Below are 15,569 nucleotides of genomic sequence, written 5' to 3'. Positions count from 1 at the left end.
TGGAGGTGGGAAGGAGAATGGAGCCCGTGCAGAGCTGGGGGATCCAGAGATTAGGGTATCGGGGCTTTGGACCTGGGGCGGGAGTGGAGTCCTGGATTTGGCGATCAGGATGTGCCCTCTGGTTTCTGTCTGTGTGATTGGGCTGTCCCCAGCAATGATCCTGGGTGTGTGAGTGCCACCCCCTGCATGCTCCCAGTGGCTCGCATCACGCCCACCTTCCCTCCCTCCCTTTCAGGGATGAGCACGCCTGGCTCCTCACCGCAGCACCGCCCAGCTGGCGTCAGCCCACTGTCCCTGAGCACGGAGGCAAGGCGGCAGCAGGCCCAGCAGGTGTCGCCCACTCTCTCCCCGCTGTCACCCATCACTCAGGTGCGAGGGCTTAGTGGGGCAGGGGAGGTGGGGCCCAGCTCTGCCTCTCTGGGAGGCCTCTCGCTCCTCCAGGGAGCAGAATCCTGAAGACTTTCCCAACATGTTTGCTTTTTGTTGTCAGATTTTCAAACACATGGGAAATGCAGAAATCAGTGGCCTGAGGTCCCCTTTGCCAATCATGGCTGTTAGCGTGTGCCTGCGTGACTGGCCTTCTTCATTATGCTAGTCTCTCTTTCAGGATCCAGTTTTGTTTTGTTTTGTTTCCTTTAGGATCTAGTTGAAATTTCCCAAAATAAAATGTTTTAAGAGGTTTGTTTTTTTTTTCAATTTACAGTCTTTGCTTTGTCTACTTCTCTGGGAGTTTGATTATGCCTAGCAATCGGTGCATTTCCTGAGGGTTACCCAATATGCTGGCATATAGCTGTTCATAGTCCTTTTTATTTCTGTAAAGTGGTCAGTAATGTTCCCTCTTTCATTTCTGATTTCAGTAATTGGAATCTTCTCTTTCGCTTAGTCAGCGTAGGCTCATAGGACAAGTTAGGAAGTGTTCCCTCCTCTTCTGGTTTTTTTTTTTTTTTTAAGGGTCTGTGAAGCATTGGTTAATTCTTTCTTAAATGTTTGGTAGAATTCACTACTGAAGGCACTGCGGTCTCAGCATGTCTTCACTGGAAATTGTGTGATGACTGATCTAATCTCACTTTTATCAGTCTACTCAGATTTTCTTTTTCTTCTTTGGACTGTTTTGGTAGTTTGTGTGTTCTGAGGAATTTGTCTATTTTGTCTACTTTTCAGACCCTAATAGATAACGTTTGTTTCTTTACATAACCTCGATGACCTTATCCACTTACAACTAAATGAACAGTAATTCTTCTATACCTTCCTATATCCACCTGGGCCCAGTTCCCCACTGTGTCACTGCTTGTACAGTTCTTGTTCAGACCAGGATCCAGGCAGCGCCCTGGGTGGCTCCTGGTGGCTGTGTCCTCAGTCTCTCCATCTGTGGCCCCTGCCTCTTCTCTGCTCCCACCACGCCCCACCCCTGAGTCCTGCCTTCCCTTTCCGGAAACACTCTTTTGGGCATAAACTGCTCCCCACTGATCAGAAGCTGGCATCCTGATAAGTGTTTCATCCTGTAGCTCCTGGGCACGTCCAGCCTCCCTCAGAGGGCAGGAGCCCTTGCCTGCCCCTGGAACTGTCTGCACAGACTTGTGAATGTTGAAAACTTCTCTCCAGCTGTTTTCTTCTTTCCAACTCTAAGGAAGCCTGAGCTGGTCATTGCTCAGTGACTACATCAGTGTCTCCTCGCCCAACTCGTCTCCAGCCTCCCCTTGATGGGCCAGGCTGAGGAGGGTGGGAGGGGGGTTCCTTCCCCCTGCAGGACCCCACAGGGGCTGGGCGCTGGCTCCCCACTAGGCTTCCAGAGTGTGGTGCCCCGTGCCTGCCCACAGTGGGGAAACTCCAGCTCAGAAAGGCCAGGGGCATCTTGAGTCTCTGAGTGCAGACGGTGGTGCTGTTGCTCAGTGTGTGGTGAGAGAGGCTTGCTGAAGACAGGTCCTCCGTGGGTCCTGGAGGAGGCCTCCCTGCTAAGCCTTTGCTTCACCGATCCAGGATCTGGACATCCCTTTGTTTGCCCATCACCTTGTTGCCAAGCACGCCAGGCCGATGGGGGTCCTCTGGGGACCAGGTGCTCCCAGCCCTGCCCCACCTCTGAGCGTGTCTCTTGTCTGATGCCCTCCTCTCCCTTCAGGCCGTGGCCATGGATGCCCTGTCTCTGGAGCAGCAGCTGCCCTACGCCTTCTTCACCCAGGCAGGCTCTCAGCAGCCGCCGCCACCACAACCTCAGCCCCCACCCCCGCCGCCGCCTGCCTCCCAGCAGCAGCCGCCCCCGCCGCCCCCGCAGGTGTCTGTTGGCCTCCCCCCAGGCGGCTCCCTGATGCCGAGCACCAGCCTGACGCGGGGGCCCCAACTGCCCCCACTTGCAGTCACGGTACCGTCCTCTCTCCCCCAGTCCCCCCCAGAGAATGCAGGCCAGCCACCGATGGGGATCGACATTGCCTCGGTAAGCTAGCGATGGAGTCCTATGGGGCCTGGGTGGGAGGCTTGTGTGGGAGGAACCCTGGGGGCTATGAGAGGCCCCCACTGGGCCTGACAGGAGGACCGTGAGGGCACCTGGCTTTATCTGCAGCCACCTTGAGGCTCCGCTTTTGAGGCCACCTTGGCCTGAGGCATGGGGTTCCACAGGGGATTCTCCCTGGAATCCTCAAGCCAAGGTCGTCACCCCAGTATAGATGGGGAACCTGAGGCACGAGCAAGGGTCAAGTGCCCCAAACTTCACCAGGATGGCCCACTGCATGTCTTTTGCCAAGCCCTCCCCCGTGGGCCCAAATGCCCCCTCAGCCCTTCCCGCCCAAGAAAAGGCTACCTTAGAGGCAGGGAGAGCACAGAGCTCTCAGGGCCTGGGAAATGGGTTTCTGGGAGCCAGAGGGATAGAGAGAAACTTGGAGGAGAAGAAGGGATGAAGCCAGCTCTGCTTCATACAGCACAGGGCCTTGGGCTGGGAACCTGCAGTTCAGACCATGAGACCCCCTGCCTGTGGCCAGGCTCAGGGTAACAAGTGCTAGGTTTTGACCCCTGCACCCAAACCTTCCTGACTGTTCAGACTTTCACCCTGATTTCCCTGGTAGGAGGGAGGTGGTCACAGTTAGATCCAGAGGAACAGGGACCCACGTTTGGGGCCCAGCCAGCCCTCCCCTGGCTGCCAGCCCCAGGATAAATGTCATCAGAACATGTGTTCTGCAAAGAACAGGCCCCCCGCCTGAGCTGGGCAGGGCAGGCAGGTAACCCAACAGGTAGAGACCCACATTTCCAAGCTGCTCTGACCCCTTGGAGGGCAGACCTCAAGGGTCCCCTTGAATGAGGATGTGGGTGGTTCCTCACTGTGGAGCTGGGGAGATGTTGGAAGCATGGGGTGTCCAGGCCAGGCTCTCAGGTCAAGGCATGTGTCGTCTGTTACTCCCACTTTGCCCCAAGAGAGTGCTGGCTCTCTCAGGACTCTGGCTCCAGTGGCTTCTGTGTTTCTGCAGACCCACCCAGGCGAGGAGAATGTTCCTTGGTCATTTTCCTCTTTCCAACCCCGAGGAGGCCTGAGCTGGTCATCGCTGAGTGACCACAGTGTTGTCTCTGATACCCATACTTTCCTGTGCAAACCCCCTGCCCTACCTGGGCTCAACTTCCATCCCAGACTACTCAGGACAGGATGCTGAGGAATTGAAGGAGACAGAGACGTAGCACTTAGGGGGCCCCAGGTCGGCTGGCTGGGCCTCACTGAACAGCAGGCTCAGAGAGGTTAGATAGTTTGCCCAGAGGTACACAGCAGGGCCTCACTGAGTGGGACCAGAACAGGGTCTAAATCCAGGTCCTGGCCTGGCCCATCCTGCCTCCAAGGGATCTGGTGAGAAGCCAAGGCCCTTTGTCCTCCAAGTGAGGGGGTGGCCGCCCTTTAGAAGTCTGTGGACAGTATAACCCCAGCAGGCTCATTCCAAGCAACATCAGTGACAACGACTGCCTGGCGCCGGGAGCCCTGCAGCGTGCCCCAGACAGCCCTCACTGTCAGTCCTGCCACCCCTCAAGGCCATCTGACTGGCCCTGGGCCTTCCCTGCCCATGTGTGTGGGCGTGCACGTTCACGTGTGTGCAGCCATGTGCACGGGTACGTGGGTGTGGGTGCGCCTTCATGGGGGTGCTCTGAAACCTGCTGAGTAGAGGCCAGCTCTCTCCCCCACACCCCTCCCACAGCCCCCTGGGGCGATTCTGTGACCACGCGCCCCCACCCCTCCCAGAGCTGGAGGAGGCAGGTCCCCTCGAGTTGCTGGGCTCAGGAACCTGCACCTCCTGTGGGTGCCCTGGGTACTCTGCTTACCTGAGGGGTGGGGGCTTTGCCAGGGGGCCCAGCAGGGAACAGCCAGGCGCGGGGCCCCTTAAGTGTCCTGACCTGTCTGTCGTCACAGGCGCCGGCTCTGCAGCAGTACCGCACTAGCGCCGGCTCCCCAGCCAACCAGTCTCCCACCTCGCCTGTCTCCAATCAAGGCTTCTCCCCCGGGAGCTCCCCGCAAGTAAGGGACGCCGCATCCCCTTCCCCACCTCCTTGGCTCCAGCCTAGCTCGTGCCTCCGGCCCACCCATCCACTATCTGTGCTCCTGTCTCACTCCATCCCATCTTGTTCACTCCACCGGGGTGGGGACCGGAGAGGGGTGGCCACCTTGGGCAGTGGCCAAGGAGAAGGCACTTTCCCTGGGAGCGCCCCCGTTCCCTCCGTGCCTCTGTGGTCTGTGCAAAGCCCAGGCTGGGGGTGGTGGGCTCTCCACTCACGTTAGTGACATTGGTGTGGCCTCTGCCCTAGCTCCTCACCCCAAGGCTGGGACGTCCTGGTGTGAGGCTCGGAGTTGGCATCAAACCGCCTGTGCACCCTGAGGCCTCGTGCTTCCAGACTTCTGGAGGTGGAGGGGTGCCCCCCCGCCTGAGGGTGCAGCTGAGGTGACAGCAAGGTTATAGTAGGGACTCCAACTCCTCGGCCCTCTCCACCCCTTAAGAGGATGTGTCTCACGGTCTCCAGGCTGAGGAAGCTTCTCTGAGGGCAAAGCAGCCTCTCGGTCCTGGTCTTCTCACAGATGAGGAGACCGAGGCTTGCTCCAGGTGACAGGCAGGGCTAGACCACTTCTGTCAGACTCACATTTTCCCTCCATACCAGGCACCACAGGACTCTGATCTCCGACTCAGACACACACACACCCAATCCAGGTTCCTCAAAATTCCCCTTGGCTCCACTCCACCCATGGCTGCATTCTACCTGGAACCTTCCATCAGAAGAGAAAGAGTTCCCACAAAGCTGACATGTGGGCCTAAATCTCACTGTAGCAGTGGAGCCTCCCCAGGAACCTACCTCCCTGTCCCCAGAGTGTCACTAAGCTGAGAAACCTCTTGGAGCCACTACAGTGCCCCAGGCCCTGAAGCTTCATTCTCAGCTGAAGGGATGTTGTTACTTCCTGGGTAGAGCAGGAAGAGGAGCTGTTCCTCCAGGCAGGACCTGGGGATCCTTGTCCCGGGACATGCCGTGCTGTCCCCATCTCCCAGGCTCTCAGAGGTGCACTCTGAGCCAGGCCCTGTGGGTCAGGACAGTGGGCATCAAGGAGGACCCAAGGCTCTTCTCATGACTCTCTGATAGAGGAGGGGCTTTCCCAGGGCCCTCCATCATCTCCCACCCTCTGCAGCCAAGGGTCCTGCTGGGATTAGGTGTGCAGCCTCCCGCTCTGTAGAAGGCGGGGAAAGTGCAGTGGCTCGGGGCAGGCCAGGGGTCAGCCTGGTGTCTGCACGCTCTCGGTCTGTCCTTGTTGGCTCTGAGCCCTGGCGTCTAGTCTCCTCATGAGGTGCAGGGGGATGCGGTGGGGGAGGGGGGATGCTTAAGGGTGGGAGAAGCCCGTCCAGGCAGGGGAAGCAGCAGGTGGGTTCTGCTCCCCGGTGGGCTGCCCTGTCGGGGGCTGGCTCCTGAGTTACATCCGTTCTTCTGTGTGAGGCAGGACAGGAATTTAAGGGCAGAGCAAGTTTCTCTCAGGAGAGATTCACCTGAACCAAAGCGGTTCATGCTGGGCAAAGAGCATGCTGCTATCTCATCAAGCTCATGTCTGTGTGTTGGTCCATCTGTCTGTCCATCCATCGTGCTCCTGCAAGGGAGATAGGCCACTCACTCAAATGTGAGGGGAGGGGAAGGGTGTAGCTCAGTGGTAGAGCGCGTGCTTAGCATGCACAAGATCCTGGGTTCAATCCCCAGTACCTCCATTAAAAAATAATAAGTAAATGAATAAATAAATCTAATTACCTCCCTTTCCAAAAATGAAAAATGTGAGGATGGAGCCAGGCCATCTGACCCCAACCAGGGGTGCTGGGGTTGGGTTCTGTGGGCTGCCTTCCCTCTTCCATTCTGAGCAGACCTTTCTGGCAAACCCTTTTGAAAGCTTCAGAAGAGGAAGCATAGCTTGGGGTCTCCCGTGTGGGCCAGGCCTCTCTGGGGCCAAGGCCACGGGGACAGGATCAGGTGCCCCAGAACGACCTGCCCCCAGCCTCAGCCAAGGCCCTCATCTGCCGCCTCCTTCATGGGTAAACCCAGCACCTCACAGCCCCTCTTTCCAAACCTGAAGCTGGCGATTTTTACGGCAAATGTGGCATTTTTGCCACATTGTCTTTTCCACTTCTTTACTCCTTTCACATTTTTAACTCATTCCTGTGTTTGAATGGAACATCCATCCCCAGGAGCCACCCCACCTGCCAGGGTGGCTGTCTATCCACTGATCGTCCAGAGTGGTAGGTGGGTTTGTGTCCAGCCCTTCTCTGGTATGTAGGCCTGAGACTCAAGCTTTGGCAGTTGTCAGGGAGTGGGAGCACCTTTCTAGAACAGGGAGCTCAAAGGGAGGAGGTCCAGGGCTGGTGGTCTGGATACAGGCCGAGCACATGCATCATGCAGAAGAGGAAAAAGGCCAGAGCGCCCAGCCTCGGGGATGCTATGGCCCTCCCTCTCCTCTCTTCCACATCCCACCAGACCTTATCCTGCCATCTCCCTGGCAGCATCTCAAGGATGGGCAGGGGCTCTGCGTTCCTCTTTCTGGCATCTCTGCTGCCTCTGAGGATCCCCAGCCCCCTGCTCCTCTCCCAGGGGAGACCCCATCCCTCTGCTGCATCTGATGTTGCACAAGCAGGACCGGCCCTGGGGCCTCACAGGCAGACAGGCAATATGCAGCCATGAGTGGACAGGTGGGCAGGTGCTTCCTTGTGCCTGTCCCGTGCTCACTCTGTGCAGCCTTCCTGCCTACGTGTGTGTGGCCTCCCTCCCGTGTCCCCCACATCTGACAAGGGTCACCACGTGCACATCCCATTCTGAACATCCAGAGTGCCTCTCACCTTGCCCCAGGAACTTTCCTCCAGGGCCTGTCAGGTGGGGTTCCCCATCATGTGTCCCCCCATCTCCCATCTGACAAAAATGGGCTCACCCCAACCTGGGCCTCAAGGAGAGGAGATGGGATGGCACTTTTGGGGAAGTTGGCATACAGAGGTTCCCCCGAGAGCAGTCATCCCAAGATTAAGGGTGCATCCGTCCGTCCGAGTGGCTGTGAGCTCTCCCAGGAGCCCTGAGACAGATGCTGTCAGCCTCCTGTGTCCTGAGTATTCTCCAGGAGGTTCCAGAGGCCTCCCTCGTCTCCCAGCCCAGGCCAGCTGGTGAGGTCCCGGGAGAGGGGTGTGGGTGCAGCCAGCCCATGTGGGCATCCCCCACCCTTCACCCCACAGTAGCCTCACCCCCTGCCTGATTTGGGGATCCTGACGACAGCGGGCCTCTCTTCTGTCTGCAGCACTCCTCCACCCTGGGCGGCGTGTTTGGGGACTCATACTTTGAGCAGCAGATGGCGGCCAGGCAGGCCAATGCTCTGTCCCACCAGGTGAGCGGGCGCCCTCAGCAGACGCTCGCCAGACCCCACCCACTCCTCGGGTGTGAGCTTCTCAGCCCTCTCCTGTCTCCATGCTGCAGAGGCCCAGGCCCTGGAGTAGGTGGCTTGGCTTTGCCTCCCCTGGCGTCTGCACCCTGCCCACAGAACGAGGCTGCCCTCAGAGGGGGCGGAAGGGCGAGTGGTGAACGCTGGCAGGGATGCGTGGTGGCTCTTACATCGGTGCCTTGATGGGGGCCCTGCACGTGGGTTTGCCGGGAGGTTGCGCTGGCTTTGTGTGGAGGCTGTGGTTGGGGGCGTGTGGGCATGGGAGGGGTTGGCTGCTGCCTGGAGCTGGTAACTCACTTGCTCATCCATCCATCCATCCATCCATCCATCCAGCAAGCCCTGAAGGGGCTGTGTGCTGGCAGACTCAAGCAGGTTCAGAGACGGGGAGACCCCAAGGTGGAGAGACTCATGCTTGGCAGCCCCAGGTGTACCTTAGCATGGATACTAGGTGTCTTATAGGGGAGAGGGTGCCAGTGGCTGCAGGCCGGCCTGCTGGCCAACAGCAGCCAGGGCCCCAGGATGGCCAGCTCCATGGGGCTGGCCTCATGCCTGTCTGCTTCCTCTCCCAGCTGGAGCAGTTCAACATGATGGAGAACGCTATCAGCTCCAGCAGCCTGTACAGCCCGGGCTCAACGCTCAACTACTCACAGGCCGCCATGATGGGCCTCACAGGCAGCCACGGGAGCCTGCCTGACTCACAGCAGCTTGGCTACCCCAGCCACAGCAGCATCCCCAACATCATCCTCACAGGTGAGGCCACCCATGCTGGTGTCTTGGGTGAGGGTTTTGGTCCCATGGTCCAAGGCTGGGACCAGGCTGCTGTGAGAAGCCGCAGCCCTGGGGGAGATGGAATCCCCACCCCGCAGGGTGAGGTGTGACAGGGCTGAGGCATCGGTGCAGACCCAGGGAGACCAGAACACCTCTTGACAACAACCTTGACTCACTGCTGGGCATATGGGACAGGCTTGTGGGGAACACACATTGGGTCCTGGACCAAATGTCCAGAATCCCAGGCTCAGAGCGAGAACAGGATAGAGCCAGTCACTCACCTATCCCCTCTTCCATTGCTCAGACCCCTAAATCCCATTAGTTGAGTGTGCTGGGGACTCAAGTGACAATGGGATGGGCGCTGCCTAGTGGGGCTTTTCCTGTGCAGCCAGCAGACGTGTAACAGCTCCCACATGCTGTGTCAGGCATCCCCAAATGACCTGAGCACAGTGCCCAGGCACCCAGACATGCACATGCACGTGTGAGGAAGTCTTCACTCTGACCAGCAGAGCTCAGACCCTTTAGTCCCCCTACCCCCACCCTTCATCATGCCGCTGAAGGTTCTGGGTTTTATCAAAGAAGGAAGCAGTTTCCTTATTTATAAGCTAGGGCTGTTGTGGGATTGAGGGTGAGACCCTCCCAGAAGTCCCCACTGACATCTCTAGGATGGAGGGGTCCTTGTCCAGAGCTCCTGCATGGCCTTGACTCCCAGTGCAGACCTGGTGTCTTCTCCCTGCCCCAGGGGTCTGCAGTTAATGCTCTGGGAGTGGAGGCCTTAGTGGTGGAGGTTGTGTGATAAGGATCAGGACCTATGATTGTCCAACAGCCCAGAAAGACCAGAACTTTCACATCCATTTCCCAGATTGGGAAACTGAGGCCCAGAGTCCCACCACAAGTAGAGGAGGGAGCCCAGGTTTGAACCTGAGTCTCCGTTGGGGAACCCAGGCTTCCCTCCAACCCATAGGAAGGCTCCTGATGCACACAGAGCAGACTGCCTGGTAGAACCTGGCCAAGTGGGAGAGGTCCCTGCTCCCACCAGGTCACACTGAAGTTTGTGTTGCAGCCGTTATCCCAGGGCTTCCTGGTCTTGGTGCCCCAACATCTGGGTTGGGGTAATCCCATGTACTGTGGGGTATTGAACAGCATCCCTGGCCTCCACCTACCCAATGCCAGTAGCATTCTCTCCAGTTGTGACAACAGCTGTCCCTGGACATTGCAAATGTCCCCTGGGGGACAGACCACTCAGGTGAGCACCCCTGATGTGGCCTGAGCATTGACGGGGGCTGTTGAGGCACAGAGTGTGGGTGCAGAGAGCCAGGGCTGAGCTGAGCCTTTTGTCTGTACCCCCGCCCCCCCACCCCCAGTGACAGGAGAGTCCCCTCCCAGCCTCTCTAAAGAACTGACCAGCACGCTTGCCGGGGTCGGTGATGTCAGCTTCGACTCTGACAACCAGTTCCCCCTGGATGAACTCAAGATTGACCCCCTGACCTTGGACGGACTGCACATGCTCAATGACCCAGACATGGTCCTGGCCGACCCGGCCACTGAGGATACCTTCCGGATGGATCGTCTGTGAGCGGCACGCCCGGCACACTGCCACACTGCCGCCCAGCCCCTGGTTCCGTCACCCCACCGGTCAGTGGTCCCGACGGCACCTCCCTGAGCCCAGGGACGGCGGCGCTCCGTCCCTCGCAAACGGCCGAGCTTGTGATTCTGAGCTTGCAATGCCGCCAAGCGCCCCCCGCCCGCCGCCCCATCCCCGTCACCCTTCTCCCGCGTGAGGTCGCGCGTCGCCCCCGCGGAGCCCTCCCTGCTCTCTCGTCCCCCTGTAAGATGCGGAAAGTGCTGGGCAGGGCCGCCGGCCTTGGGAGGGCGCTGTGCTCTGTGACGGCGGTGGGCTGAGGTGCATCTTCCGACTGTTGTCCAGCTCTCACTGCCTTCCTTTGTCCCTGGTCCCCCCACCCGCCCGCGCCCCCAGCCCGTGGTTAGGTAGCAAGCCAGCCCCACCCTTCCAAAAGGAGAAGGCGCCAGAGGGTGGGAGGTGGACAGGAAGTGAAATAAACACTATTTGGACTGCTGTCTTTTATATTTCTGAGCACACACAGAATGCTAGAATCCATCCCATGGAGGTGGGATGCAAACATGTGAACAGAGCATGCAAAGCAGCTAAATCTCCCCGGGGCCCAGTGGGAAGCCCAGGCCCCAGCCTCACCCACCCCCAGCCAGGCCCCTCTGTGGCCACCTTCGCTGTGAAACCCCCCTGCCCAGGACGAGCAGGCCTGCTTGGGATGCACGGGGAGGCAGGGATTATTTCTGGGGAGTTTCACAACTTGTTTCCATCTTTCTTTCTCTGTACTGTAGTCACTGTTACTATTATTTAAAGAATGGGGTAGGGAGGGGGCGGCCAGGGCATTTTCGTTGTGTTTTTGGGGGGGGGGTTGTTTATTTCTTTTGGTTTGTATTTACATTTTGGTTGTAGATGAGTAACTGACTCCCTGACAACACTTGGCCTGAGAGCATGTTTTTATTCTAGAAATCCCACATTCTGTATATTTGTAAGCTAACTGGAAGCAGTTCGCTACCTGCCCGGGTCTGAGCTGCATCTCCAGCCTTTTTAGTTTTGCCCTGTTGTCTCAAAACGGCAGGATGTGAGGATGGCTTGGGCTGGCTAGGGCCGGGCTGGGCTGGCGGGCTCTCCAGGGAAGCTCGCAGCAGCAGCCAGAGCTACCTCCGCTCTGCTCGTGTGACAGACTCCTGGAAAGGAGCTAGGGCTTTCATTAAGGGTCTCACAAAGACCCAGCTCCACCTGACCCTCCCGAAGGGGCCAGCTGGTCCTCAGGGCGGGCCCATCCCAGACCCCGTGGCCGGCAGCAGCTGCAGCCCGTCTGCCCTAAGATGCCCTAGAGGTGAGACTGTCTTTGCCACCCCCACCCCGAGAACCAGCCGACCCTCATCCCCTCCACCATCCCTTTCATAGCTCCTCCTGTCAGGGCTGGGTTTGGAGGCAGAGAACAGTATGTATTTTATCGGCTGGTTTCCAGGTGCTTCTCAAAGTGCCTCAGGAGGCTGAGGTGGACCATCCTTCGGGGTTCACTGGCGCACCGGAGGCCGTCCCTCTGCCCTACAGGCCCTGTGAGTGGGCGGCAGGGCTGGCTTTGTTTTCTGTCGGTTGCTTTGGAATAGGAACCTCTGTTTCATTCCCTCCGACATCGTATCTCGAATTATTACTCGCTCCTCCACCTGCCTGGTGGCCTGCTGGCTCCTCCTGCCTGGTGCGTTTCTGCTTCCGCTGGGGCCTTGGGAGCACCCACCTCTGTGGGAGCCAGATTTGATCCTCACGACCACTCTCCCTCTGTTTCCCAGCCAGGCTGTTAGCACGTGGCCAAGTGGCTGGGCAGCCACACATGAGAAGGGCCCTCTCCTTGGTCACTTGGCCTCCGCCACTGTTATCTGGGCTGGGGGATGCAGTGTCAGTCCATCCAGGTCAAGGCCTGTCCTCTTTCCATGGCGGGGGCTGGGGGCAAAGAATGGAGACTGGGTTTGGGGGAGGGTTGTTTTGTTTTGTTTTGTTTTTTACAGAAAAACTACATGTACATAGAAGGATTTGATTACCATTAGAATTGTATGTAGAACTTTAAAAAAATGGCCTTAATAAAATTACAAGCAACCATCCTGGATGCAATTTTCAAACAAGTCGTTGGGGACCCCTTGAGGGAGCCCCATCAGCCCATACTTCAGTCTGCCTGGCCCTGCATTCTTGGTGCAGACAGGCAGGAGAGCCCCATGGCCAATTTCTAGCATCCCTCGGCCAGGAGCACAGGTGACCTTGCATTAACTCGGCCCACGAGAGGCGTAGGTGCAGAGATTTCCCTGGGAAGGGGTTCCAACCAGGAGCCCGCAGCCAGACGTCCTCAAAGGGTTCACCACCCCCTCCTGGGTCTGGGCAGGCCTCTGGGGGTCTACAACAGGGGATTTGGGTTTTCTTCTTAAATGTCACTTCTCTACTAAATACTCTTAAATTGCCAAGACTTTTAGAAACAAGACAGCTTAAGGGTATCAGCCCTTTGACTTGTGATATGAAAATACTGTGATTTCAGGCAGGCTGCGCCGTGAGGGCCGAGGGCTGAGCTGGGGCCCCTGCGTAGTGTATGTAGACCCGTTGCCTGCGTCCTTGCTCGCTTTGGCCAAGGCCCCTCAGCTGTGTAAATCTTTCCTCCGGGAGTATGAGCCAACCAGTGTGTCCCCACCTGCCTTGGTTTACCCTCTGTCCCCTGAACCCTCTGGGTGGTGAGTTGGTTCCCCAATGAGGCTCGTGGGCTGAGGATGAGTGCTGGGGTCAGCCTCTCTCTGTGTCCTCTGGAGAAGAGTTTATGCCCCTGTCCCCCACCCATCAGCATCACCCCCTCCAGTGCCCAGACCTGGGGGAGAAGGAAGAGTCTTGGGATCCCTGTCTCAGGTCCCTGTGTGGACCTCCACCCCCACCCTAACGAGAGGGAAGACAGGCAGCACTATTTGGGGTACCCTGCAGCCCCTCTTTGCTGTCCTTGCACGCCTTGCTTCCCCTGACACTGGTGCCAGTCCCTTGGGGCAGGGGACCCTGAGGCCTTCAGTGAGAGGCTCAGGGCAGGTCAACCCTTCAGCAAAATTTGGGGACCCACAACCAGCAGTATCCAAAAATTGGCCAGGCTCTCCTGTGGGGACGAGCACACAGCAGAAGGTACCCCAGTTGTACTGGGTCCCACCCCACTCCCCACACTGTGGTCCACAGAGCTCCTCGGGATCAGGCCTTCCAGGCCAGGCCAGGACAGGGGTGTGTGTGTGACCCTCTTCCCAGCGATGCTCCACACTAACCTCCAGCCTCTCCACTGGCCTCAGGGCCTCCTGGCTGCCCGACGGGTGTGCACTGGGGGTGGGAGCCCTGCCTCGGACACTTAGCCTTTATGGTCTGCCTGCTGTCATCTGCTTGTGGGGGTTTGGGGCTGGGCAGGAGGGTTCTGATGTTGTAGGTTTGTTTGGCCTGATTTCTTCAGGCGGCCGACCTCCCAGGAGGATGTCTAGCCAAGTGGGCCCTGTCACAAGGCCCGTGTGTCACAGCGGGGCAGGTGAGGACAGCTCTATGTCCATCTGTCAAGTGCTAGTGAGACCCCTGCGTGGAGAACAAGAGGCCTCATGTTATTTATCTGTCCCGCCAGGGTGGGTGTCTGGTTTGGGGGCTGTGTGCCAGGTGCTGGCTGTGGCCAGGTGGGACAGGAATAGGTACAGGGCCTGTGGGGGCCTGGGCAGGGCTCAGGCAGCAGGGGCAACCCTCCTCCAGCATCCTGGGCCTGATGACCCCTCATGATCACCTGCCCTTCAGGGGGGCTCTGTTGACCTAGAAGCCTCCAGGGGGCTGAGGACACTTGGGATGGTGCACCCCTCCTCAGGCCTCCACGTTTCGGCCAACCCTGAGCTAGTTCATAACCAAACATCCCGCCAGACTTCTGCCCCTAAGTGGATTCTGAGGTTTCTGCATTTCCAGAGAAGGCATCCCCACCCTGGGGTACAGGCTGGGTGTGGTGAGGCCTGGTGGTGTAGGGAGACCCTCTACCTCCCCTGCCCCCCGGCCCTGACAGAGCAACAGCACCCATCACCCTCACTGGGTTCTGATGGAACCATAGTCAGAGGCCTCAGGGTGCCCTTGGCACGGGGTTGGGCACAGGGGTGCAAGGTCAAGTACCTGGCACCCCTGGGCCTGGCCCACCGCCCCTGCAGGTGATGCTCCAGGTGAGGGAGCTGTGGCCACCTGAGCACTTGCCTGAAGAGCTGGGGGAGGATCCTCACCTACCCCTGGAGGCCTGCCTGGGGTGGGTGGGCAGCCAGGTCTGTTTCTGCCTGCGTTCTCTGTGGACCCTGGGCCCCCATCCTCTGGGGGGTTTCACAGCGTGTGATGGGGGTCCCTGGGGCATTCCTTTGTCAGGCCTTGCCTGGCCAGGTTGGCCTGAGCCAACTCTGTTTCTGGTTTCCCTCAGTCTTTGGAGGTCCTGGCTGCATGGGGCTCAGGCACCTCTCATAACCTTTGATGTGCCACAGGTGACTGGGCACAGATGAGTTCTCCCCCAGCAGAGATGGGGTGACCTGCACCACCAGGCCTGGGCAATGGGGTACTTCTGAAGGCACCGGGGAGCAGACAAGAGGCTTGTGACCCAGGCCTCTGTTCCTGCTTGTCACTAGCTAAGGCCCACAGATCTTCGGGCCCCAGGCTTATCCCAGGCAGGATGGGGAGCAGGGGCTGGACATCAGGGTGATGCTGGTTCCAGACAGCTCCCTCCATCTTCCTCCCTCCTTGCCAGCACCCAAAACCCCATCCCAAGGAGCTAGTGACACGTGGGTTGCCCCTATCTCGCAGGGTTGTGGAATTTAGGGGCAGTTGATGCCTGATCTGTCACTTCTGACCTCCTGCCCACTGGGGACAAGGGGACACAGCTGTAGCACTTGCCACCAGACCCCAGGAGGGAGGGCTTTGGCAGCCAAGGCCCACTGGCTCTGCCATGCCCCTCTGTAGGAAACTGCCCCCTCCCAGGGGCTGGGTGGTACCACTGATATATGCAAACTTGCCAGTCCAAGCCCTGCCCCACCTGTGTCCCTCTTCCCCAGGCTGGCTCTGCCCCCCACACCCCCCAGCATGTACATTGTGCTATAGATGTCCCGTGGGCCGCACGCGTGGGTGCCCATGGTGGGCAGGGGCGGGCGCTCAGGGCGCACTTGGCCAGCCCCTGCCCATCCTCTCTGGCGTGGACGCTATCGTCTTTGTACCTTTGCATCCTTTGTAATGAAACGTAATAAAAATCCAATGTTTTCGTCTCTGCTTCCTCCCCTTTTTTCCTGCCCTCTTCTCTCCCTTCAAGGATGAACTGTGGGT

At 58.6% G+C, this 15,569-nt stretch overlaps 1 protein-coding gene across 10 annotated transcripts in view; it reads left to right on the top strand.

Annotated features, from left to right (window-relative positions):
* CRTC1 (CREB regulated transcription coactivator 1) overlaps positions 1 to 15,515 on the top strand; it is a 73,897-nt gene extending 58,382 nt beyond the window's left edge. For 2 of the 10 annotated variants that reach the window (XM_032465211.1, XM_032465212.1), the window contains 6 exons: positions 236 to 369; positions 2,117 to 2,428; positions 4,376 to 4,480; positions 7,763 to 7,954; positions 8,473 to 8,653; positions 10,036 to 10,391. In XM_032465211.1, the coding sequence (XP_032321102.1) occupies positions 236 to 369; positions 2,117 to 2,428; positions 4,376 to 4,480; positions 7,763 to 7,954; positions 8,473 to 8,653; positions 10,036 to 10,247 (1,136 nt within the window). In that variant the 3' untranslated portion in view covers positions 10,248 to 10,391. Of the gene's footprint in view, positions 1 to 235; positions 370 to 2,116; positions 2,429 to 4,375; positions 4,481 to 7,762; positions 7,955 to 8,472; positions 8,654 to 10,035 lie in introns of all 10 variants that reach the window. The other 8 variants (XM_032465213.1, XM_032465215.1, XM_032465216.1 and 5 more) reach the window with 6 other exon arrangements.
* The last annotated feature ends 54 nt before the right edge of the window (positions 15,516 to 15,569 follow it).

Source organism: Camelus ferus, chromosome 22 (genome assembly GCF_009834535.1).
Source record: "Camelus ferus isolate YT-003-E chromosome 22, BCGSAC_Cfer_1.0, whole genome shotgun sequence".
Lineage (NCBI taxonomy): Eukaryota > Metazoa > Chordata > Mammalia > Artiodactyla > Camelidae > Camelus > Camelus ferus.
Note: the sequence above shows the minus strand (reverse complement) of the source record. Positions and strands in the feature narration are given on the sequence as shown.